Source organism: Danio aesculapii, chromosome 23 (genome assembly GCF_903798145.1).
Source record: "Danio aesculapii chromosome 23, fDanAes4.1, whole genome shotgun sequence".
NCBI classification, from domain to species: Eukaryota; Metazoa; Chordata; class Actinopteri; order Cypriniformes; family Danionidae; genus Danio; species Danio aesculapii.
The window spans coordinates 26,656,580-26,683,901 of NC_079457.1; the positions used below are offsets into that span (position 1 = coordinate 26,656,580).

Below are 27,322 nucleotides of genomic sequence, written 5' to 3' on the forward strand. Positions count from 1 at the left end.
CGCAGCTGGAAATGTGCGCATGTGCTGGAGGGGAAGGTGTCCAGTTTCTTTCTGGCTCGCTGGGACACCCCCCTACCCCTCATCAGTTGTGCCCAAATTGGGCAGCCCGAGGAATGCTGGGAAACAGAGATGATGGCCCGTCTCCTGTTACTCCCAATCTTTCATGTCTTCAGTCTCGAAAGCGGCCAACAGAGTCAATGATACCAGAACAGGATTGGAGGAAAGACTGAAAGTGTACATGAGTCTTTTAAACACAGCACAAGTGTGCAAGTCCACATGAAGAGGAAGTTACTGCAGACTTTTATTTCAATATGATGTTCTTCCAATAATGAGTAGGGGTGGGGCTTTATTTCTTTCACTTATAGCAAAATAATGACTTGAGGGGCGTGGCTACGCACATTTCATCAAATCCCTAAAACTGACATCATCGGAGGAGGTCTAGAATTCTAGAGCAGAAGCAAATGGTCAGATTTTGATAAAAAAAAGACCAAAAACAAACAGTTTTTGATTAATTGTTCACCTTAAGACCAACAATATTAGCTTAATAAACAATATAAATTTGAATTTCATGCTGAATTTAAGAAATAAAAGAAAATCTTTTTCAGATAGATCAACACTGACCAATCACAAAGCTTATAAAACTTCTTATTTATTATCTGCAGCCACAGGTACTACATTTGTTTTGCATGCATGTTTTGTTTGTACTCTAGAAGTGTCAGCGGTCTGTATGAATCGCCAAGGACCCATTTTCACCTAAAAATCTTCACTACTGCTCTGAAGAAAAAAGGTCACCAAAATCTTGTATGACCTGAGGGTGAGTAAATTGACAGCAAGTTCTTAATTTTGAATGAACTATATCATTACCTAAAGAAACCCACCTTAAATACTCAGAATTTGTTGTCAATTAAAACTACATAAAATAATAGGTGACCAAAAACCTATTGTTGCAACACAGGCTCATTTTACATTTCTGGAGATCGCAAATTATGTAGCTACGTATGGCTGCATTTCATCTTTAAAATGAACGCTATGCGGTGGTGTGATGCTGTTCCTTTCAATGCTTACCAGCTGACTGCTGACCTCCGTAGGGACGGCTTTTCCACTGTTACCAGTTTGTCTAGTAGTTCGACATGTACGTCAGCAGACTTGAGATGCAGAGAGGAGTTGACCATGACAATGGGGTTCGAGTCCAGTGAAGAACGGTTCCAGAAAGCAGGCAAGACAAAAACAAAAGCTAAAAAATAAAATAAACGGGTAAATAGCAGGGTGAGAATGTGGTAAAATCTGAAAATGTGGTAAAAATCAGGCGAGGGCTATTTTTGGATTGCTTTTGGTTGGGTTAAGGAAGGGGGATGGATGGATCAATCTGCACTTTTAAAAACACTATCGGTTTGGTTTAGGGAAGGGGATGGGCAGGTCAATCGCGCCTTTAAAAACACTATCGGTTTGGTTTAGGGAAGGGGATGGGCAGGTCAATCGCGCCTTTAAAAACACTATCGGTTTGGTTTAGGGAAGGGGATGGATGGGTCAATGGGCACTTTTAAAAACACTATCGGTTTGGTTTAGGGAAGGGGATGGGCAGGTCAATCGGCACTTTTAAAAACACTATCGGTTTGGTTTAGGGAAGGGGATGGGCGGGTCAATCGGCGCTTTTAAAAACACTATCGGTTTGGTTTAGGGAAGGGGATGGGTGGGTCAATCGGTGCTTTTAAAAACACTATCGGTTTGGTTTAGGGAAGGGGATGGGCGGGTCAATCGGCACTTTTAAAAAAACTATCGGTTTGGTTTAGGGAAGGAGATGGGCAGGTCAATTGGGACTTTTAAAAACACTATCGGTTTGGTTTAGGGAAGGGGATGGGCAGGTCAATTGGCACTTTTAAAAACACTATCGGTTGGGTTTAGGGAAGGGGTGGGTGAGTCAATCGGGGCTTTTAAAAACACTATTGGTTGGGTTTAGGGAAGGGGATGGGCGGGTCAATCGCGCCTTTAAAAACACTATTGGTTGGGTTTAGGGAAGGGGATGGGCGGGTCTATCGCGCCTTTAAAAACACTATTGGTTGGGTTTAGGGAAGGGGATGGGTGGGTCAATCGGCACTTTTAAAAACACCATCGGTCGGGTTTAGGGAAGGGTGGGTTGAATTGGTTTGTTGCTCAGTCAGTCGACAGCAGCCTCTGGTGGATTTACATGAGAACAGCAGGCGCTAATGGCACACAAAAGATAAATTTGAGGTCTGAAAAAGCATACACAGTGGCCTCTGGTGGATTCGTGAAAACAAAAACTGCAAAAAAAAACGTACCTCCTGGGATGTATTTTGCTCTCTCCAGAAATGTATATAGGGGTACGTAATCAGAATGAGCCTGGGTTATAGTTTCTGTTGTTATTATTATTAATATTTATATTGTTACAAACCTGTATGACTTAACATATTTAAACCTAAAAGAATTTAGTAAAAAAATATCTATTCAACGAAAGTCAGTGGGGACCAAAAACAACGGCACCTTCAGAAAAATACTGTTCAGTTTCACAATAACCTTTTGATTAACTTTACTCTTTATTACATAAAACTGTCTTTATGTTTTTGGCCAGTTATTCAAAATTTTTACTTATTATATCCCTTTGCAACTAATATTTTCTACTTTAAATCGCATGCACAAATCCACACAAACAGCAGATACTTTTTTCAGCTTCCTTCACGTTTATTTAACAGCTGTAATTCTGATCATTAATCCACATTACATCTCTCTGACACAGTACTTTATATTCATGCTACAACACTTTCAGCTGACTGATCCAGAATGCAAACAAGAAATCAGCCATTCTGTACAACGGTCATATATTCGCTTACACGTATCCAACTATGTCATTTATTAAAAACATAGGAAAATAATAAATAAAATATTGTTTCTCATTGCCATGTTTACACTATATCCTTCAATAATAACATGATTCTGTTTACGTGTTGCATTCAGACGATGCTCCATTCATCCTTAAGATTCAGTGTCTGATTATTATTTTTTTCTTTATGATAAATGAACACAACAAATAAGGATAAAGAGGATAATTCAAACCAAAAACAGGTCAGTGGCTACGTTACAGCAGAGCTCGTGTTGAGAAATTAGATCTTGCCAATAAAAAGCATAACACACTGTGAAAGATTCGGAATTAGAAACATTATCACTAATGATCTGCCTAATGCTTCAGACATAAATAAAAAAAAACATATCTACATATCTCTAAAATATCCACAATGTAAACCTATTCGAAAAAAGAATAAAACATATACATTTGAGGGTAAATTACACACGTTTTCTGCACGGCCCGTTTGAGATGCATGAAAATGAATGTATGGAGAGACGCATGCCCAAACACAGGCAGACACAGCTAAAATCCAGTTTCAAGAAACAGCTTTTAAAAAAAAATGAACGATGGTGGTACAGTGATTCATTTCAGAGCTCAGTTTCAAGCACACACACACACACAGTCTAAAACAGAATTGAAACTGTCTGAATTGAAAAGTCTGTATGCTTATGCCCACATCTATCAAAAATAAAACTCATGTACTCAGAGGGATGAAAGAAAAGGAAGAGGAAACAATAAGATGTGTTCTAGTTTTATATCATGGGTTTTATGATAAAGGAGATTGAATGTATGGTTTACCATTAGGGTTGCACGATAGTGGAAAAACATGCGATACTGTTGAGTTTTGCCATAACTATTTATTTTAAATTTATGTTTTTAACTTATTGTTTATTATTAATATTAAATAAATAAATCCAATTAATTCTAATTCAGACTAAAAAAGAAATGGTGTAAATGTGCAAAAATTTGGTCTTTAAAACACTATGAACGAGTGAAGACAGATATTCTGACTCTGATTGGTTGTTGTTATTTTCCTCACGTCTTCCGCTGTTAGTATTTATTTTCAGCTCAGTGTTCATTTGAGCTGCTTCAGCCAATTGCAGAACAGCACCTACTGGGGAGGTGAGGATAAAGGTAGCAAGGCCTCATCTGATTGGTCAAATGTAAATAAACCACCAATGCATAAAAATAAATGTAATTTAAAATCACACGTCTGCGTATATTGCATATAGACCATTTCGAGGGACGTAAACGCAAACATTGGTCCTAACGTATTTGCTGTTTTACATTTTTAATTTCTATAGCTTCCGAGAATCCAAAAAGAGCCACATATTGATAATGTTATGAGAGCCGTTTTAGCATTAAGTTATGATTGAATGACCTCGTTACAGTTATGAAATGGTTTGATAACAAGCAGGAAATGTTCATGGGCCTACGACATCACCACATTGAAATGGTCTTTATTATTATCGCATTAACGATAATTTTAGCAATTATGCCAGTGTTTCGCATGGCATGTTTTTGGCCAATCATTGTGCACTTACGTCACTGGTAGTTCCTATTTGGGTTCCTTCTTTGAAATAGAAACTAATTCAGTTCCCAAAAAGAAATTTCTATGATTAAAATCAGGCAAAAAATAAAAAATAAAATAAATATATAAAAGATACTTCCATCAACAGTTATAAAACAATGAACATTTTCCCTTGTTCATCCATAATTACCAGATTGAAGCTCACGAAAAGCAATTCCTAGCCAATTAATTATTTTTGGTTGAGCAAAGCTAGATGACGTATTGAAAATGAACGCAATTTTTCAGATTGACTTTTTATGGGGTGTCCAACTTGGTCCTGAATAGTTTAGCTCTATCTTCCTTCAACATACCTCCCTGGAAGCTTTTAGTATACATAGAAAGAGCTTGACTAGCTGGTTCAGGTGTTTAATTGGGGTTGGAACTAAAATATGCAGGACAACGGCCCTCCAGGACAGAGTTTGGACACCCGTTTTACAATATTTACTGTATTTACTTATGTAAATGTGTATAAATGTAAAAATGTATGTACTAAGAATGGACATTACTTGTACAGCATTTATTCATTGTAGTTAATGCACTAGGAGTTAATGATGACAAACAATAAATGACTATTTTCAACTAACAAAGATGATTAAATACTGTAATAAATCTTCATTATTTTGTCCATTTCAGTAAATACATTAACATTATCTGATGAAACTTTACTGTAAAGTGTTACCTTTTTATTAACTTCAATGGCAAGTAAAACACCATTTTAAACTAGCCTTGACGCTAAATTTTGTATCTGACCAAAACCAGTGAGCCAGAATGATTGTAGGCTGAGGACCAGAGTTAATTTTCCAAGCATAATAACAGTAATAATACTGCCAATGTGCATCCGCTAAAGTAAAATATTCATCGACATGATTGTATTAACTCGTGGCACTAGGGAGTGAGATCAAATTATGGGTACAATTACAAATATAACAAAATATAACAGCAAACGGAGAAATCATATGGCAACAGTCTAGAAACACAGGAAAGAAAAAACTAATCAGACTAAAACGAATCAAGTTGATTAATGAAATAACTTGGTGTAATGTGAAATTGTATTTGTGGAAATGTGGAAACCGAGCGCTGTTTAATAAATCTTGCGCTTGGAGTATTGGCAAAAATGCTGGTAAGTACATATTTTTCCAATGAGCCTTGATAGCAACTATGAATTTACCCACAATCCTCCTGTGCTCATATTAAATGTGACTATGGCATCCAAAACCACAAACCTGAGGGATGCAAACACTAATGCTAACACAACTCTTTAACCTAGCGAAGACAAACACAAATGGACAAAAAAAAAAATGCCTGTTTAAGAATAAATAATCTTACTCAGTCTTAGTGTGTATCCGACAAGCCCAATCACTGTTCGAGCGATATCGCTCTCTAACAATAACATACACATGTTGGTTTTGGTGGTTAATGAGGACTCTACATACAGTAGGTGTACACATAAATAAATAAAAAAATCTAAATTATTTTGGCTTTACCCTAAGCTCAATCCTCATAAAAAAACATGTGACAAATTTTGAATGTTAAAAGACCTCATTAAGTATGATTTTGAATTACGAGGACACAAGAAATGTATTCAAACCACCTCAACATTGCAATACCAAACACTATTAGATACATAAGACATGTCACTCGTATAGTTTTGAATGGGGAAAAGTGTAATGGTCAATATGTCGAATGAAGCCCCACCTTCTTGTACAGGAGCCAATCATTAATAGCTATAGACTGACGATTCTCCATTGGAGGGGCTCAGGCCAGACATGAGTTTCTGCATTTTGTGCGATTCAAATGTTTAGAAATGAAACCAAAGAGACAGTCGTTTCATTTTATTAGTGATTCCTAATATGTAATCGTAAGGTTGGCAAGCAATTTTGGAGAATTTGAGGTTTTTCCATTAAAACAGGATGCGCAATCATATTAATCGAGACGTGTTTCAAAGATGGCCGCATACTGAAATGACTTTCCTTAAAGGGACTTTGGTAATACCAAGGTCATACCAATGTCAATGCACAAATTTGTGTCCTCAAAACCACAAAAACCAGCACACACATGCTAAAATTGAGCACAGCTAAATACCGCATACATGCCCACCAGATGTTGTAACAAGAAAGGTGTCTCAAATAAACACATGACACAGTAATGTTTCCCTTCTTGTCCTCGGGGATTACACTACTCCGTAAACTGTTAGGAAATCTCTTGTTACTAGTACATAATGTAAGCAGAACATTTCTGATAAAAAACCAACATAGTTTAAAATCTAGAAAACAATCCAAGACAACATTTATCATGCAGTTGTGAGATTTGTGTCAGTGAGAGCCAAATCAAAAGCATGGAAATGTACTCAGGTTATGAAATGCTTAAGGTTGGTAAGATTTCTCTCGATGTGTGAAACTATAAACCACAAAATGTAAACTCTAAACTCGCAATCATGATGTAAAATAAGTTACTTGTGAAATGTAAACTCGAGAATTGCTAGGGAAGTCAGAACTGTGAGATACAAACTCAAAACTGTAAGAAAGAGGTTAGAATTATGGGCTTCCATACATTTCTCCAGTCTTCAGTGTCTCATGATCATTCAGAAATCATTCGGAAATGTGCTGATTTTGTGTTTATTAATATTTTTGATGTTGAAAACTTTCGATTAGTTTTTAAATCAACTGTTAAAAAAACTGTATTTTAAATAACAAATATTCAATTAGGTTACAAATGCTGCTTTTAATGTCACTTTTGATCAATTTAAAGTCCTTGCTGGATAAAAATATTATTCAACAATTAATAATAATTAAAAAAAAAACTTACTGACCACAAACTTTAATGACTGTAAAGATGTACCATCATCTAATGATTAATTCTATTTATTTTCTGTTGTTCCAAACTATTTACGTTCAAAACAATGACATAAAATAAAAATACAATAAAATGATTTTGACTGATCACACAGACAAATGCAGCGTGATCATGAATGAAAGACGCACAACAAACGCCTCTGGAAAGCGGAATCATGAAATAAAAGCAGGAAGACTGAACGGACACTATAATAAAGTCCTTGTGTGTGTGTTTGTGTAGATGTGTGTGTAGGTTTGGGGACAATAGATGTAAAAGGCAAACAAAAATCAAGACTCGCTTCTGGCCCTGTACAGTGGAGCGTTTCAGGTTTTCCGATAATACAACAGAAGACTAACTAACTAAACCTCTGGATCCCTCGTTGCCCACCGTGAGCTTGTGTGTACGGGTGGTCCTGTGTTTAATAGTTGGCGTCTGTCCGGTAGCTGGTGTGGTGAGAGTCTGCGGTCAGCTGAGTGCTTTCTGTGGCAGAGGACGGCTGCATCATGATGGGGCTGCTGCCATCTGTAGAGAAACACACACACACACCAGAGTCACACTGCTGTAATAGATGACCTGCTACAGGCTCACAGGATTGACAAGCATCACATGCTTGCTTTTAGAAGGAAGGGAGACACCTTAAATGCAGAAGAGACAAGTAAACATGTTTAGGGTATTTAACTGTCAAGGCAATTCTAAATGAAATTGACAATAATGCATGAAGGGGCTTGATGTTATTTAATTGCCTTAATGTCATTCATTTAAAAAATTGTCACTCACCTGATATTTGGTTATTTGATAAATTGCACTAGAGCGTGTATATACACATCAATATTATTCATGATGAATAGACAGACAGATTGTCTAAATTGTACTATACAGAAAAAAGCCTAACCTCTCTCATCAGACTGCATCTGAGCTTCCAAGTCTTCAGGAGACACGTAGAAATCGGGATCATCTGAGTGAGGTGGATGAGGTTTACACTTCCCACAGCAGCAGTTACAACAGCAGCACAGACAGCAGCAGAAATAACAGCCTGTGGCCACACCGCAGAATATAAACAGCGCCTGAGGGGGGTAAAAAAATCCTAACTGTTAAAAAAAAGCCTAATTTAGTTCATATACTTACTAGCTTTTATAATTGTGGTGTCAGAGGCATTATAAATGTATCTATTATTTTCTTCTTGTGATAATTGCTGACATTTTTAATCAGCACATATGTTATTATCACAACACTGACATAAGCTGCAAAAATGCAAAAGTTCACAGATATAATAAATAAAAAGTAAAAATTTCTGTATTACTTTATTGAATGCAAGTTCAAAACAAACTAATTCAGTTGCAAATGCTTATAAAGTACCACAGGTCCAACACTTTACAACATGTTCTCATCAGCAAACGTCGGTAATAGCTACTTTAATCACAGATGTTATCATATTAATGTTAATGCTAGTTTAAAAAAACAACTTTATTAGTTGTAAAAGCTCTATTAAATAAAACAGTTAAGACCATTGATTTAAATTTGTTATTAAACATTAACTACACATAAAATTAATAATTAACAGGAACTTAACTTGCCTTGTCAGAATAATTTAGTTAATTAATGTAAACAAACGGACTTTTAGAATGTTAGCAACAAAAAAAAAAAATATATATATATATATATTTTCAATCACCATCTCAGGAAGTCTTTTTTAAGTGGCTCAAAATATTATCCCATTAATATTAAATATTATCGTTTAATATTTAGAAAATTATTAATAGAATATTTTACATTATAATAAAAAATAAACTATTTAAAAACTGCTTTTATTGCAGCCAAACTTAAATACTTTCTCTGAAAGAAAAAAATATATATAGCAAATATTGTGTAAATATCCTTGCTCGCTTGGAAAATATTAGAAAAAGCATTAAAATCCTACAGGAGGGCTAATCCTTTTGCCTTCAACTGAATATTCATGGTATATTAAAATGCCCACAATAACAAAACCATACATTCATTATTGAATATCCGTGCATGTCAAGTTATTATGTAATCCATAAAATGCACACTTATTTAACTTGCATACTTAGTCTACCGGTCTATATACTATAGCACATGTGTCTGTTGGTGTGTATGACAAACCTTGGCCCACCAGCTGGACAATACAAAGTATGTGTTAACATTCTCCTCTCCAAACTGTTCTGCCACGTAGAGGCCCAGAGAGCCGTATTTGTCATAAATGTTGCGTTTGGTGGGGTCTGACAGAATAGCATGAGCGTTGTTGATTTCTTTAAATTTATCAGCAGCGTCTGGATTGTTGGGATTCTTGTCCGGGTGGAATTTCAGAGCAAGTTTTCTGCAAGCACAAAATTAAGAAATGAGAGCTAAATTTTGCCAGCTATTGTCATTTAAAATAAACATTTTAGCAAATGTAGCTGTTTTTTTTTTTTAAATATATAGCGTACATATTTTTGACTATATATAGGGGCAGTATTTTAAATTGTATAGTAGAATGTTATACTGTATATTAATTGCAGATAAAGTGAGGTGAAAAGGTGCTCTGTCGCCCTCTAGTGGATTTAGCTGAAAACTGGGATTTGCTTAAAATGGGTAGTACAGATTTTTTTTACAATAGGAGTCTGTAGAAACTAAAAGTACAAACACTCTTCAAAGCATATTTTGTTGTTCACAGAGAAAGAGAGTCATAATTTCTGAAAAGACATAACTGAAAATAATGAAAAAAAGGAATTAATAAAAAATAATAATGACCAAAAAATGAATAGTGCATCCATAAAATAAACACAAATTATTAATAAATAAAAAAAAAAGTTACATTTGTTTTTTTTAAATTTCATAATACATCAAAAAAAGAATATATTTAAAATATAAATTAAGCAATGAACGATAGAACGAATAAATGAAACGCTGTCTGTGTGTCCATCAGTACTGTTTCACCTGTAAGATTTCTTTATGTCTTCTTGTGCGGTGTTCTTCTCGACCCCCAGCACCACGTATAGTGATTCTCCTGATGTGGAGAGCGCTCGCTGTCTCTGCTGCTCCGCCATTACTCACACACACACTCACGCACGCACACACACACACGCACACACTCTCCCCTCACACCAACAACCACCTCCTCTTTCTAAAAGAAAAAGAAAAATCAAGAGAAAGTCATGCGATTTATTGGTGCTCAATGTGCCTTCATCACGTTTTGCTTTACAACTTCACTGAGTTTTATTGTAGTACAACATGCACGCAAAAGAATGTAAGCATGCACCCATATCTTAATACAATTTTAAAGGGATAGTTCACCCAAAAACTTGATTTCTTCATCATTTTCTTAGCCTCAATTACCCATAAAGTTTGCTCCAAAACTTTAAGAGTTTCTTTTATTCGAACATAAAAATATATACATTTTGAAGAATGTTGTAATCCAGTAGCCACTGACCTTCATATTTTTGTTTTTCTTACTTTAAATGTCAATATCTACTGATTTGAAAGCACGAGATGGCGAATAATTGAAACACTGCTCGCTGCAGAGCCATTTGAGCTCCAACGAAGGGGAGCTCGAGCTCGAGCTCCTCTTCCTATAAGCTGTTTTAATGCGTACAACCACCCCACCCCTAACCCCAACTCCCAGTGACATCACTCGTAGAAGTAGTGCAAGGAAGGAGGAGCTGGAGCTCAAGCTCCCCCTTGCTGGAGCTCAGCTCTGCCCAAGTGGCTCTGCAGTGAGCACCACTTGGAATAATTGGCCTTTTTGATTGTTGGGTGAATCATCCCTTTAAATTGATTTTATATTATAGACTAGAATACTTTATTTTTGGAAACCATTACCTCTAATTTCTAGCTCAGCAAAAGCCTAACTTTATTAGATCAGTTAGATATCGACTGGCTTACAAGTTGTAAACATTTGATTGTTTAACAGCTGGGAATTTTAGTTGTATTTTTACAAAAATTCTGAAAGTGATCCAAATATGAACTAAATAGAATAAAGATTTTTAGAACTATCACTCTTTATTATTACATTAATGCTCATCATCCTTCAGGCTCTTCATTGCACCAAATGTCCCAAAAAACTGTCCCAAATCTTTGTGCCATGCAATATACTATTTTTTTAATGTCTAAAACACATTACCTAGAACTGTTAGCTCAGCAAAGCACTGAATACCACCAGTAAGTGGCACAACAGAGCCGACCTAAACCTAACCCATCAGTTAGCTTTTAAAATGCTCACTAAAAAAAGCATATTTGTATATTTCTTTGAATCTAAAACCCTTTTTTTTCCCTCAGCAAATAAATAACATCAGTGAGTACCACCACAAGTGTACTTGAGCAAGTGTAACCCAGAGGCATCAAACTCAGTTTAGCAGCTTTGCACAGTTTAAGCCGTGGTCACGCTGCACTTTTCGCCCTATAGACTTCCATCCATACGCATGCAAATGCGGCAGACCGGAAACGCAAGCTTGTGTGACAAGTTTCTTATGTCGCTGGGTTGCAAAGTTCAAACTTGGTGAACTCTGACCTGCGAAATTGCACCACGTGACTGTGTGAGACCAATCGAATATTAAAACACGACCTCTCTATACAGAATTTTAAAATATGGACTAATCGCTCGGCTTTTTAAAATATCTAATCGCCAAAGTGATCGCGACATTAGTTCCAAGTCTAATTAAACACACATGATCAAACTAATTGAGTCCTTCAGATTTGTTTGAAACCTACAGGTAAGTGTGTTGAAGCAGAGTTGGAACTAAACTGTACAGGGTTGCGGCCCTCCAGGTTTGACACCCCTGCCCTAACCCATTATAAGTGGCTTTCATTCAGTTCCTGAGTTTGGACTAAAATCACCTATAACAATTTGCTGTGCTAAATATAATCAGGGCTGAGAAAAGAACACAATGCCACACACAAAGGCCATGAAAAAAAAATGCTGCTAACATTAGCTTTCTGAATGTTGCTTGTTTTTTGTTTGTCTTGTTTAGTTCACTGTTTTGATTTATGAGAGTTCCTCACAACAAGAAGCTATCCAATTCAATAAATTCAAATTCAATGTCTTGTAACACCTTAAATACTCTGCCATTGTTTTTTATGCATTCACCCAGTCAGTGTACACCTACATTACTTTAGTTCCTATCATTCTGGATTGGACCCTGCTCTGAAGTAGAAGCTAACTTAGTTCCCCAAATGATGTTCCTAGAATTAAAAATTTACCCAAGGTTCTGTGGTTTCAATCCAAAAAGTCAGTAATCTGCCAATAGTTCTAGGAACTACAAAAAAGGCTCATTACTATATAAGAAGTCCCTTAAAATTTAGAGTGATTACAGTGAATGGAAAATAAAAACAAGGCTTGGGAAACTTTATGAACTTGGTTACAATCATTGTAATGAATCACAACTACTAGTGTGTCGACTTAGAGTTCTGCGGGTCCAGAACCATATAGAAGTGCCCTTTTTGCTTTTATTTGCTTAATAGAATTAGAACAATCCTAATTACACTGTAGTACAACAGCATGCCTTTGGTGTCAAGACTTCAGCTGATATTAAAAAAATAACACCTCAACAATTTTTCATTGTAAAAACTAGTGATGGATCTTCTGTATTGTGCTGCAGAAGTACATCTGATAATAATGGATTATTGGGAATAAAAAAAAATAAATCATTCAAGAAAAAAAAAAAAAGTGTACATTAGGGATGGCACAGTTTTTGTTTTGATTGAAGATGCAGGCATTACATTCAAAAAAAGAGGCAGACAGACATGAGTTTGCAGGAGAAGGTTTATCCAGTGTTGTTTTATTTAATGCAGACTTCTGTATTAGTCTAAATGTTGTATAAACTAGTAAAAAAAAGAGAGCCGCCAATACTATCTTATTACACTTGCTATCAAGTCTACAAGTTGCATGTCCTATGACTGGCAAACTGTCATTTGTTCCTTGTGCGATTGATTTGCTGAATTTTAATGGGAAGAGGTAGTTCTGTTTTAGCCCTATTAATGGTCATTAATGTTTGTCTTAAGTGTTTATTATGATACATGTGTTGTTTATCTATTACGCTGCAGAACAAATCGCCCCAAAATAGGACAATAAAGTTTACAGTAACAGTAATCTGATTTCAAATCTGAAATAATAATTGAGTAAAGTGTGGCAATGTTTATTTACACATGTACTGTAAATGAAACGAGATGCTCTGAGACACTTAAACATCATATCATGAGCTGCGCATTGTAATAAACACAGTGATGTGCGTTACTAAGAAAGCTGCAATGCATTTCATTTAAAATGCAACATTTGTGATTGGACAAAATCCTACTCGGCCATAATACAAATACCGCATATTTAACTAAATCTCATAGACTATATCTAAAAATATATCTGAATATACAATGAATCTCTTATAAGAATTATGCTTTATGTAGATGGACAAAAGTCAAGAGCATCAACTATAGTCTAAATGACTGTTTGTTTCCGGATTGGTGTAAGTTTGGGAAAACATGGAGTAGAGAGAGGTATGTCTTCCTCACAGGCTGGATCAGAAGTTATGTCCTCCTGTATACAGCAAAGTCCATTAACCCATTAACCCAGAGTAATTCAGGTCAAGACACCTTCGTACAAAATGGCTGCCAGGACAAGACATTGCACGGTCACAAGAGGCCAATAAAAAAATTAATGATTTGCAAACACACACACAATGACTTTAAATAATGGCTTTGGGTCATCCAATGAGCTTCTTGTGCAGTGGAATGACAGTTTTGCCTCCATTCCCGGCTAATCATGCAGCTTGTCAACGAGTATTAGCAGATTAGCATTAGTGATGCGTCTGAATAAGTGTAAGGTTATTTCAGTCCCTTCTCAAACCCCATGCACTTAAAATGGGACACTCTCGTAATTTCTAGGTGTGATACACAGAGAGAGTTTTGCTATGAATGATGTCACAGTTAGCGGAAAAGCACATACAATAAGTAGCCTTTGACCATTTTGTTTAGACATTAGTGGTGCCTTAATATTAATTACCGTGTCTCAATTTTTTGAAGGAACATGTTAAATTTAAGCTTAACAAATAATGTTTACATAAATGAAAGAATTTACTTACTAAGAATTCTTCTTAGCAACAGATTTGTGTAGACAATCAAATTGGCAGAAAATATATAGTAAATAAACGTAAAAAAATTAACAACATGAGAAGAAACTTAGAAACATAAAAAAAATAAATAAATTATATTATATATATGTATATTATAAATATATATATGTATATATAAAAAGTTGTGTAATATTAGAGTACATTCGATCTCTTTGACTTTTCAAATACTACTAACACATGTTCTGCAAGTCCACATGTTTATTCAAAAGATTGGTGTAAATATAGTTTTTTTTTGAAGAAACACGCTAAAAGCTTCAGGTTTTTGACTGAAAATTCAATAAAGGAGCAATACTTTAAAATAATATTACATTAAAGATAAATCACTTGTTATAAATATTTGTGATTAAAAAAGTGGAATTGTTACTATCATTAATCTAGTGTTCAGACTCCCAAGATCCTTCTGAAATCTAATAATATGCTGACCTCAAAAAAAAAAAACAATTTCTTATTATTATCATCAATGCTAAAACAGCTGTGCTTTTCAATATTTGTATGAAAAGGTTTTGTTTTAATCTAGTTATCTGTTGAATAGAATGTTAAACATTTATTTAATGCTATTTACGCTATTTCATGCCATTTAATATAAAAGTATTTATTTGTTTGTTTTAATGCCATATCAGCAGCATTGGCTAGGTTCATGGCAAATCTATACTAAATATAGAACATACAATTAGGGCAGCATGATTCTGGCTAAATTGAGAATCACAATTTTTTTGCATAAAATCAAGATTACGATTTTCTCACAATTCTGTAGATGTAAAATAAAGGTTAATATGAGTAGAATATTATTATTGTTATTCTCAAGTATAAGATAACAATAATAATAATATTAGGCCTAGGTGTAGTACTGTTGGTTAAAATGCTAAATTTTGTAGAGACTTGGAATGGTGGACTTCAACAGACTTTAATGGCCTGTTTCCACTGAGTGGTACGGTACACAGTACGGTACGGTTCTTTGGTATGCTTTTTAATTATGTCCTGGTCACAGTAAAGTGATGACATCATAATACAACTACTCATAATTCTAAAGTTGAATTCTTGTGTTTGAGTCATACGTATGCTTGTCATTGACAACATTATTAGACAATTTTTTTTCTCTAGTAAAACGAGACATTTGTCATGATCAGATTCCCTCTTGCATTTTATTCAACATTATAAAGGCTAGAGTAGTTATACTGACACTGTTAAACCTTTATTTTCATCCACAACACATTGTGTTCGCAATGAAAGAAAAAACATCAAATGCTTGTCGTAATCATAACTTTAAAAAGCGATATGATCAGTTCAATGATGTGTGCGGTTTTGGTTTCACTTTCACTACCATGCATGGCTGCTGTCACTCTGAGAAAAAAAAAACAAAAAAAAAAAAAACATACATGCAAATCAAACTTCCTGCGCGGCTCCATAATGATCGATCTGTGCAACGAACTGATCGTTATTTACAACTTTATTACAGCAGCATAAGCAGGTTCTGTTTACTTAAGTATACATCTTTCGCAGGCACTTGCACGTCCTCTCAGTAGTAAACAAACAGCTCGCAGTCAGCTCACGTGTGATTTCGCAGGCTGGAAAATACATCATTACATTAAGACAGAAATGACATTTTTGGGTGAATTATACTATATAAATACAGTACGTGACACTTTTAACACCATTTGGGGTGTCCACAGTGTTGCGCATGAGCAATGTATAAGCAATTTACTGACAGACAGTTTGGGCTATTATCAGAATTATGGGAGATGTCGGCCTGACACTACTTTAATTGGATGAACATTTTTGTCTTCTGCCTTACCCAGAATAGAAAAATACATATAAATACATTTAGATCATTTACTTTAATCAGTACTATTGGAATGTGATGAGACTTTCAACCAGCACAACAAAAAATGTTTCTGAAGACAATCACCTACTGCACCTTTAATATACAGATTTAACATCAGAGACAGGAATTTTACATTACATCAGGAATTCTCCATCTGTAGGGCTTATTTAGCTGTTTTATCTGAACGTTCATTTCCAAAGAATCCCATATGACCAAGTGTCCAGCAGAAAATAATATCAAAGTCTTTTTTCTTTAACACTTCTTTAACACTTTGTTCTATTATGCTTAAAAATCATAGGATTAATAGAGTATAGACAGTAAAGACGTCTTCCTCTAGTTGACTACTGGAGTCTTGTTTGGTTTTGATCATATTATACACGAGCATCAACAGAATGATACTAAAACAACGAAACACCATATAAACCACATCAACACCCTCAAATCAACCTACAACACTCTTTAGCACCATGCATGACAGTGGTTTTGTTTAACACAGCAAAGCAAATACATCTGCTACACAATATAGAAATCTATTTGAACATCTCTTGCTTCAATTCATACCTGATTTCTATTCTTTTCACAACGATATTTAGTTCATAAAATGTGTCAGGATTGTGTGTGAGTGTGTGTGTGTGTGTGTGTATGTGTGTGTGTGCGCGTCTGGGCTACTAGCAGATGGCTCTCCTGCTTCAGCGGTTCATTAGCTGTGATTACTAATAGAGTTTTCAACATGAAGCAGTTCTCCGCAATGCAGCTCCACCAAAACACCACATCCACCTCTCCCTCCCCCCTCCACGTCTTTGCACCGCCATATGGTCCAGCTAAATCTTTAGTGGCCATACTCGACCTGTGGACTACAGACGGCTGCTAAAGTCTCTTAATGGCCATCACAGCGTCCAAGTCTCGCTTTCTTTCAATCAATTCTGTGTCTGGTCCCTGTGTTTGTGTTGATCATCCTCCCACATCACTGTTTGCATCCTCTTTTCTTTGTCTGTGAGCAGGTGAACAGATGAGGCCGGTATTGTGTGTTTTAATAGGTCTATTTGCTGCTTGATGGAATAGCAGGAGCAAGCAGAGCATGTTTGATGAGAGACTGTACGTAATGAACAAACACACATGGGCTGGGACACACTATAGAGTAACAGGGTTTATAGAGTTTCATTTGACAGAACATCAACTGAAATCAATTTTAAAAAGTGTTATTTACATTATTTCATATACAAACTTAAATTGAACCATTTAAACTAGCTGCCAAGTTTACAACGTTCATTTGTAATTTCTCAAGTACGAAAACATTACAATAATTATTAGTCAAAACTTATGTAAATTATAACATTATAGAAATATTATGGTATTTTTTAAAGAAGACTTCGCCTAGGCTATTTTATTTTGAACAAAACCACAGTTTAAAAAAGAAACAGCAATATTGTGAAACATTATTTCCATTTACAATAACTTTTCCAGAAAATGCTAAAAAAAAAAAAATTGCTGCAATTGAAGCTGAATTTTCAGCATCAGCTCCAGTCTTCAGTGTCCTGCGAGTCTTCAGAAATATTATAATATGATGATGATGATTTGATGGTAAAGAAACATTTCTTCTTATGTTGTCAAATGAATACCTAATCAAAGACGCATTTATTCAATCAAAAAGAGTGATTTATTTTACATTATATTTAGAATTAACAACATCAACAGCAACCAAAAAATATGTAAATCAAAAAAAATGACGACACAGAATAATTATTTCAATACTGATAATATAAAAGAACCATACTAATAAACTCAATTACTAATAGGATTTCCGTTCAAATAAACAGTCTAATGCTGCGTTCACACCAGACGAGGGTGAAGCGTCAAGCGCGAGTGATGCACATGCAGTCAATGCACAGATGCGAATAGACATCGATCAGTGATCGCACAAATCGCTCGAATTGGAAAATCTGAACTTCAGCAGACATTCGCACCACGTTAACCAATCAGGAGCTTGCTCTTGTAGGGGCGTGATTATGACGTAGTGCCTGTTGTTGGTGTCCTGAGGGAAAATCCAAAGCTTTCCACTCATCATAGCACACATGCTGCTGATGATGAGACTATAAAAGTGATCTGAAATCCTCTTGCTGACACCGAACAACAGCTCATCAAACTGCGCACGGCTCAATTTGAAGTAGGGCTTTGCGGTTAATCAAAATCGAATCACAATTCCGATCTGAAATGTTGCGATTAGCTAATTGCAAGAGGCTGCGATATGAAACATGCATTTAAATTTCCCCCACCCTGAGCAAATGCGTGACTGCCGTCTGTGTGTGATAGTCTTACTTTCGATCTGCCCAGTCAGAATTGCACAACCAAACTATGCGGAACGCTCACAATAAAAAAAAAACAACAACAACAGGGAATCGCTTACGAGTGGGATGATGGCATTTGCCGCTTCAGAAATATTAATAGACTAATTAATATCACAGAAAAATATGACATCTGTAATATGGGAATATTTTGGTTTCAAAGTCACAGACACCGTAACAAGTAATTTGTATGAATTTTTGCCACAGCACAAGGAAATACAACAACCAGCACCTAAAAAAACACCACAGGCAGATATATGAGGAGTGTCAATTGAAAGCATTGCCAGTGACACTCAATCTAGTAGCAAGCAACACCAAAGTACAATTTCAGAGTTGTTTCAGCCATAGTTGTTTAGTTTGCTGAATGTTGTGAATTTTTATAATTATTATTTTTTGGTTTTTATAACTAGCTACATTATCTCCCTAATTTAAGTTCAACATGTTTACAAAAAAGTTAAAGTCATTTTATTTCTGTTTACTCTAGAGAAAAATTGAGCGTTTAATTAGTTGATGAAGTATGTAGTACGAGTATGTATGAGGAGTTGCGTGCACCTCTGAAAGGATCTAGTGGACTCAGGCACGGCGCCGAATGAATCTACGCTGTTTTTCAGCCTTCCTCAAGTACATAAAGCACAGCTATCTCAATAAAATCAATGTTAGCCTTTTAGCAATGAAGTTAGAGTTACCGGACAGACAGAAGCCCTGCCCATGATGCGAATCCGCATCTATTGTGAAGTGAACTTGACGTGCAAATGAAGCGAGAAAACTCAAAATGTTCACTTGTCTACTTACACGCAAATAGCACGATTTATTCGCGCATGCTGCATCTGGTGTGTCACAGCATAGAGAGTTTAAGAGACATCTTTCAAATACATTAAAAATCTCAAGCATTTCAGCTAATTTTGCACTTCTATTTCAGAATATTTAAAACATGATCCAATAAGCTGTATAAAATAGAACAAAAATAAAAACTTAACAAGAGAGAAAATAACAACAGCACATCATTGTTTTGAAAAAAATAACACTACTTTAAAGAATATGTAATTCATTCATTTTCCTTCGGCTTGGTCCCTTATTTATCAGGAGTCTCACAGCGGAATGAACTGCCAACTATTCCAGCAAATGTTTTTACGCAGCTGATGCACTTCCAGCCACAACCCAGTACTGGAAAAGACCCATAGACTCTTCCATTCACACACACTCATACACTATGGGCAATTTAGTTTATTCAATTACCCATACTGCATGTCTTCAGACTGTGGTGGAAACCAAAGCAAATATGTAATTCACTGTATACAAAATTGAGAAGCTTGCATAAGTTATGAATAGCTAAAAGGATATGAAGCATCGGTCAAAAGGAGCAAACAGGTGGTGTTAAAAAAGCAGGGGGACGAGCACAAAACCAGCAAGAAGCGAAAAATAAAGACCACACAAATGAGTTTAGCAAAATGTGATGTGATGAACGAACAGTCGAGGACATCAAACAACATATTAATTAAAAATGAACAGGATTTTGTATTAATCATTTTTCTGCTTTGTTTCATTTGCTCTAAAATTAAACCACATCAACAAGAATCCCATGATGGAAAATAACATTCAATTACAGACAGATTAGCCAAGCCAGCACTCTAAACAGTGTTCATAATTTCAGTGTGCTGCTTCTTGATGGTAATCTACTGCATCCAAGGTCTTTAAAATAGTAATCAAAAGTGGTTTCTATGAAAATGTATAAATTAGATTAACACTAAAAAAGATAGCCACCAACATGCCAAAACTAAAATTGTTGCAAAAAAAAAAAAATGTCTGCAGTTGCCACAGTAACAATGGAGCGGTTGTAAAGATCAGCAGACTAATTCATATATTAAAGATAGCTAATCAAGCTATAGCCGGCAGCTATCTGTCTGCAACTCTCACATGGTTGCCCACTGCAGCAAAGCAGGGCTGCGCCCGATCAGTGTCACTGCCGGAAGTGGTGTTAGTGAGACCAGCAGGGGACGCTCAACCTGTGGTCTGTGTGGGTCCTAATGCCCCAGTATAGCGATAGGGACTCTATACTGCTCATTGAGCGCCGTCTTTCAAATGAGACGTAAACCAAGGTTGTTAAAAATCCCAGGATGTCCTTCGAGAAAGAGTAGGGGTTTAACCCCAGCATCCAAATTTGCCTACTGGCCTCTTTGCATCATGGCCTCCTAACCATTCCATACCATAATTGGCTTCGTCACACCAATCAGAATGCTTTCCTTGCTTTAGACAGACTTGTATGACGCCATTCTGAAAACATTTAGAAGAAAGATTTTCCTTTTAGCAATGCTTTTGCTCCACATTTCCATGTTAAATATTCTTTTTTAACAACACAGTAGGTGTTATTTATTTCTTTATTTTTCCACTAAAGAGCACATCACAGTAGTTCAGAAAAAAATGATAGTCTCTGCATGTCTGAAAACACATTTTTGAATAACAATTTGACACATTTGTCAGTTGTTGAAGTAATTTTAATAAACTCATGCTAAAATATACATTAAAAAATTGACTATATGTAATAAACTTTTATTTAAATTTTATAATAAAATTGGTTCAATTTAACCAATGTAACTACTAACTGATACCAGACAAGTAAGGATATTGCATTATTAAAATAACAAAATTTCTGAAAATTCTGAATAATTTATGTCAAAAGGTTTTTAGCCTACAAAAAATATAAAAAATACAAATTTTGGGAAACCCTGATTAAGGAGCAGGTGACAGTGTGCTCCCTTGTGACAGCTAACAGTGACCTACATTAAATATGTGTGCCATATGAGATATACATTTTCAGGTCAGAACACACACCTACTAATGAGCCTTTTCCAATGTTTTTTTTATTTTTATTTTTTACTTCTGCCAGTTTGCTCTCTCATTTTCTCTAAAATTTTCTCTTATTGTCCTAATTTCACTGTCATAAACATCTATTGTTTGGTGTTGTTGCTATGAATGAATTACACAAATGATAGAAAACGGCGATTTATTGTATGAACCCATCAGGTGAACAATCACCTCTACTGAACTCACTGACATCATCTGCGATAAGAGATTATGTTTTATATTTTCACAGAGTTTTAATATCACAGTGATCATCACACCTAAGACTATCATCTGTAAGCCTGTTATATCACTCCACTGTAATCTTTATCACAACTAGACCATTTCAGACTGAGAAACAATGGAAACAAAACTGATGCGGTTGATATTATTCTGCCATGTAAAAAATAAAACAACCTATTTGCCAGGGTTAAAACTATTTCTCTTTATTTTTTTAACAATTCCTTGCCAACAGACTGTTAACTTGATTGTTTCAAATCTGTTATAAGAATATTTACATCATTTCAATCCAGTGAGATGATTTGTGTTTCTTGGGTTCAGAAAGAATGTCTAATAAACTCCTGAAGCCTCGTTCTGGCAATGGTGTCAAAACAGGCAGTGAGCTCTGTGTTAAATATAGTGTGACACACTGCACTGCCCCATATATCAGGCTGAAAGTGAATTGTATGAGATCGTGTGGTGGTTTCCCCTGTTAAAAGATCCTCCCCAATCACAGCATCCAACACACGCTATATTTCTCCAAAAACCAAACTAGGCTGATTGCAAACAAACTTTGCTCCACTTATCCAACATGTGTCCATATGTTTGAAATATTCTAAAGCAGCAATGCTGTTTTGTATTGTCATTATAGTTAGGGTGAAATTCACGCTTTTTTAAAAATTTTTTAAATTAATTAAATAATTTTAAATTATTTTTTAAATATATATATATATATATATATATATATATATATATATATATATATATATATATATATATATATATATATATATATATATATATATATATATATATATAAAAAAATTATATATAACATTAATGCATCTCAACTCGCCAGTACTCACCTTTTTTATTTATGTCCCTGTAAGAACACATCGTAAATAATTGGAAATCCAGAGACCGCAATAATCAAACCCTTGGGAACAACTGTGGTTGTAACCAAAGTTCACAACACTTTGTTCTCTGAAGTCCTCTCAAGCGGTGGACTTTAACATTCCAATTGCTTGCAGATCATACATGATCTTAACTAATTACTTAACTTAAATCTTAATACATGGTTTTAACTCTCCTCGATGCCCACACTGGCGAAGCCGAACTGCGCCGCTCCTCGCCACCAGCTTCCATTGAAAATGATTGACTTCCGGTGACTTTGACAATCTCGCCACTTTTGCTGTGAACGGACTGTAACCCTTGCCATTTACACGTCATTTTCGTTGTTGAGCATTTATCACCTTGAAATTAAGTGACCTAAACCCTTCTCTAAACCTAACGGATAGTTTTTTTTCAAAAAAATTAATGTAAAAAGAAAATTGCAACATGGCCGCATACTAGTTTTACCACAATTTTACTTAGGTTAAGGGGCGGTTAGACAAAAGGGATAAAACAAGAGTCAAAATCAATTATGTACGAGGTGAACCACCGACCAAACGGACCACGGCAGAAAAGTCGTCTGTATGGAGATAAACAGGTAAGCAAACACAGTCTATTATAAATCATTGTTTTGTGATAGTTTGGTGCCGTGCAAACTAGAAATGCATGAAAATAGTTTTCACTGCCCCGTAGTGGTTGATTTATCTAAAAAGTGCAAGCAAATTTATGCTAAAACACATTTTTACTGATTCATCAAGGCACGCATTTCCAATTAGCCTGTGTTGCAAAAAACTGTGACAAATGAAGCCAAACTGACAGAGGCAGCAATGAGTCTATACAATATTTTATACACGTCTTTAAAATTAATATTTAACTGACATCTTAAAACAAAATGTTTCTTGTGGGAACAATTGTTATTCATCAATCTTTAACTTTTGAAGTATGAACAGCTCAAATAAAGTCACTAACATGTCTTGTCTAAAAGTCTAAACCATTAGGAATGCGAGCATCCCCCCCAACCATCAATCATTTATCATACCCTGTTGAAAATGTCCATTTTTGTGTCCGTCAGAGAGAACTGGAGCTGTTTTGCACCTGTGCTTTTAAATGCAAATGACCTGGTTCTCCCTGCCCACTTGAAGTAGCAGAGAGCCTGTCACAAATACCACAGTAAAGGCCCGTTTCCACTGAGTGGTACGGTACGGTTTGGTTTGGTACGCTTTTATAGCCATTTCCACTGTCAAAAAGCGTAGCGAACCGAACCGTAACACTTTTTCGGCACTCTTTTGAAAGGGTACCAAACACGAGAAAGGGTACCAAAAGGCGGAGCTAGACGCGCAGCTGAACGCTATTGGTTTACAGAGATACGTCAGTCGCCAACGCAACAAGCCAGAATGAAAACAAAAAAAAACTCCATTTTTAAAATACACGCACAGCCGAGTTTACAGCGGAATTATTTATACATATAACAACGAGCCATGGTCGACCCGGGCTCAAACAAACCTTGTCGTCGTCTTGATAAACAGCCACAAAGCCATGGAGTAGAGCAGATTTACCCTGTGCCGCGTAGTTTTTTTACGAGGCAGTCTGAAGTGCGAGCGGTTTCGCTTTCTTCCTTGCGCTCGCGCGCGTCTAACATTATATCTGAAATAACAAACTTCTTGAGCTGATGATAATAACCTGCGCTTGACTATTGACGTGCTTTTGAAACCCGATCCTGTCAGACACTGACAAACGCGAGAGTGAAGCACGGAAAAAACAAAGGAGAAGCCGGAAAAAAGGAGCACATTATTTATCAGCTCATGTTCATAGAAAAGTTAGTAATAAACATTTCTACACAAGTATTTATGTGTGTAAAGCATCTATTTTGTGAGAAGTGCTTTTCATATGATACGTGAGCGACCTGTACAGCTTTATTGTAGACATTTCCTCCAGCGAGAATGACGTCGACTGAAACTTTCTGTCACACACCACGCCCACCAAAAGGGTACCCTTGTTAGTGGAAACGCAAGCTTGATAAAGGTGACCCGTACCAAACCGAACCGTACCGTACCATACCAGTCAGTGGAAACGAGCCATAAGACTGAATCAGGTTTCCAAATGATTATTTGATGCAGTTGTTGAGGAGTTTATTCAGCTTCCTGCAACGATGAATGAGCCCCAGAGACACACAAATGCAGTTACAATGTTTGCTATCGCACATTTGGGGTAAAATAAGAAACAATACACCTGCTGGGTTAAAGTTGGGTTAGAATTTTTTTTTTTAGTTTAGAAATGCATGTCCATATTTTACTCAAAATATACTTTTTAGAGTACAGCGTGTGTTTTAACTTTACTTATTTTAATGCAGTAATGATGAAATAAAATTTTGATTAGGACACTGAACATGAGTTTACACTGAACTAAAAAAAGCAGTGAGGAGACTTTGCTTCTTTTCATTTACTTTTCTAAACATACGAGACCTGTGCCATACAGACAACACAGTTTGTTAGCTTGTGTTGAAGGTTTGTGTTTAGTCAGTATTCCAGTCAAGAATCCTGGCAAAGCATGTGGAGAGAAAAAAACTTCCAAGACAGTTAATTAGCTAATGGTGCGCAAAGGTGCTTTCAGCAGGTCTTCTAAAAGAGACGGACCACTCAGAGCTATACAGCACTTTAGACCATAGCCAACCCACAGTGGCATACAGATCTGAGATTCATTAGATGAAAAAAAATAAATGAATGAAGTGTGAAACTGAGCACGTCAGACACAGAGAACAAAAATGAGAAACGAGATGTATTAAGAAAGAAAACCTACGGCAAGTCATCATGATTTATATGACAACATCATTTTGAGGGAAGGGAATGAAAAGGTGAAAAAGTAATCATTTTAAGAACAAGTTTTAGCAATTTTCTAACTGGTTTTCTTTTTCCAGTACTTAGAAGATCGTCAAAATGCTGGTAATACAATCTCTGACTTCCACTTAGACATGTCACATGACAAAAAATATTTCAAACAATTATTAGTCCAACCATTTTCTGGGTAATATTATGTAATAATATATAATAACAACATTTCAAATGTTATTGTAAAAAAAAAAAAAGTTGTTTGAGGATGTTTGCTGATACACTTTTTTAAAAGACTGTATACTTAATATATTTAACATGTAGCAATTATCATACCATGAAACTTTTAACGCATGCTTGCAATAGATAACATAAAAATACAAGCATCAAGTAAATAAATGAATTACTATACAAAAACAATACTTAACAATAATAATAATAATACATATAATACATTTATAATTTTTATTATTTGTCCAGAAATATCTTTTTTAACTTCCACAGATAAACGCAAGTTATAAAGATCTGGAAAAACACTAGGGCTTGAGTAAACGATGAAAGAAAACTGAAATTCTAGATTGCAAAATTATTCCATTGTCAAATTTCCAATCAAGAAACTTTCTCAACAGCTGAAGAGAAGTTTACAACAATCTCTAAAATAAAACGAAAGTAGTCAAGTGGTTATTATGCATCATGAATCACTAATCAGCACTCACATGACCCCTGATTTCTCAATAAAAATATATACATTTAGGAAGTTATCGTCAAATGAAAAGACACATTCCTAAAACACCATGGCAGGAGTTTAGATGCAAAAATTTCTAAAAGCCATTAGATGTTTTCTTCTAAAATTTGCCTTTTTCTCCTGTGTGTAGGCTCAGTAATTTTTCTTTTACAGTAGCAAATAAGTTCTTTTCACTGCCTTTAAAGTGAAATAACCGAACATAAACATCAATGGCTGAAAAAAATGCTAATTTTAGAAGAATTTTCAGACACCATTTAAGTTACAGTTAGAGGTTTTTGCATCTGAACTCTTCTAGATTACCCCAGCCCGTTCATATGCCTTTTACTTTCCTACATTTACTTCTAAAATGGGTAGATACCATGATTACCACAGATAGACCTGCCATTTCACTTCTCTTTCTTTCGAAAAACAGGAAAGCCAAACAACTGCTAGTGTCTTGTCTATAATAATTAGCATATCATTGTTTTACATTCATCGGGAACCCAAATCTGAATAAAGAACGCAAATACAGCTGACAGGATGCTGGGCAGAGACTCAGTACCGATGGAGGCCAAACGGTTCCGTGTTGACTGACCGGTTGGAGATTTAGAGCCTTTAATCTCCCTGTCCTGCGCTCAGCATCCATATTGGTTTGCTGTTTAAAGAGATAGTTCACCTACATGTAAAGATTATACGACCAATAATAAACCCTAGAATGCACAAAGGGAGATTATGAGTTTCCTGCTTACAAAAGAAACCCAACAAAAGCAGAATGCAAGGAAGTGTACGGGAAATACAATTCAATTCAAGTGCATGGCGACTGAAGCTGTCAATCTCCAAAATGTTCAATTCATATGTTAATAAAGTCAATTTAAACGACACGAGGCTAAGAAAAAAACCTAACAAAATTAGGATTTAAGGGTGAACTACCATTTTAATGCTGGTTCACTTGTCAGTATTAAGCGTTATCGCTCAAAAACCTACTACTACAGTCCTAATCCATGGGCAAGGGCAACACGCATGTGTGGCAGGATTGAGACGCACAGATAGGATTTTCTTCAGGCTGCGTTTTCATTTCTTACCGTCAAGGAGTAAAACGCAGGTCGTGTGCAGATCGTCGGTTCTTCTGAAATGGTTTCTTATATGTGTAAATGGCCTTCAGATACAGGGAAATCGTCCCACGGCGCTCGATTATACGCGTCCTGGTCTTATGATCAGCGTCTCCACTCAATGGGAGTCGTGCGATGACGTCACGGGCGGTCTAGAAAGGAAAATGGGCGG

The 27,322-nt window shown here is 35.7% G+C and overlaps 1 protein-coding gene across 1 annotated transcript; it reads right to left on the reverse strand.

Annotated features, from left to right (window-relative positions):
* Positions 1-2,673: 2,673 nt before the first annotated feature.
* dnajc5ab (DnaJ (Hsp40) homolog, subfamily C, member 5ab) lies at positions 2,674-27,293 on the reverse strand. The gene is made up of 5 exons (XM_056449069.1): positions 27,124-27,293; positions 10,197-10,383; positions 9,384-9,597; positions 8,155-8,326; positions 2,674-7,784 (listed from the first exon to the last, which is right to left on the reverse strand). Exons 2-5 carry the CDS (start codon positions 10,304-10,306, stop codon positions 7,681-7,683), a joined length of 600 nt encoding a protein of 199 aa, XP_056305044.1. The 5' UTR covers positions 10,307-10,383; positions 27,124-27,293; the 3' UTR covers positions 2,674-7,680.
* Between the last annotated feature and the right edge of the window lie 29 nt (positions 27,294-27,322).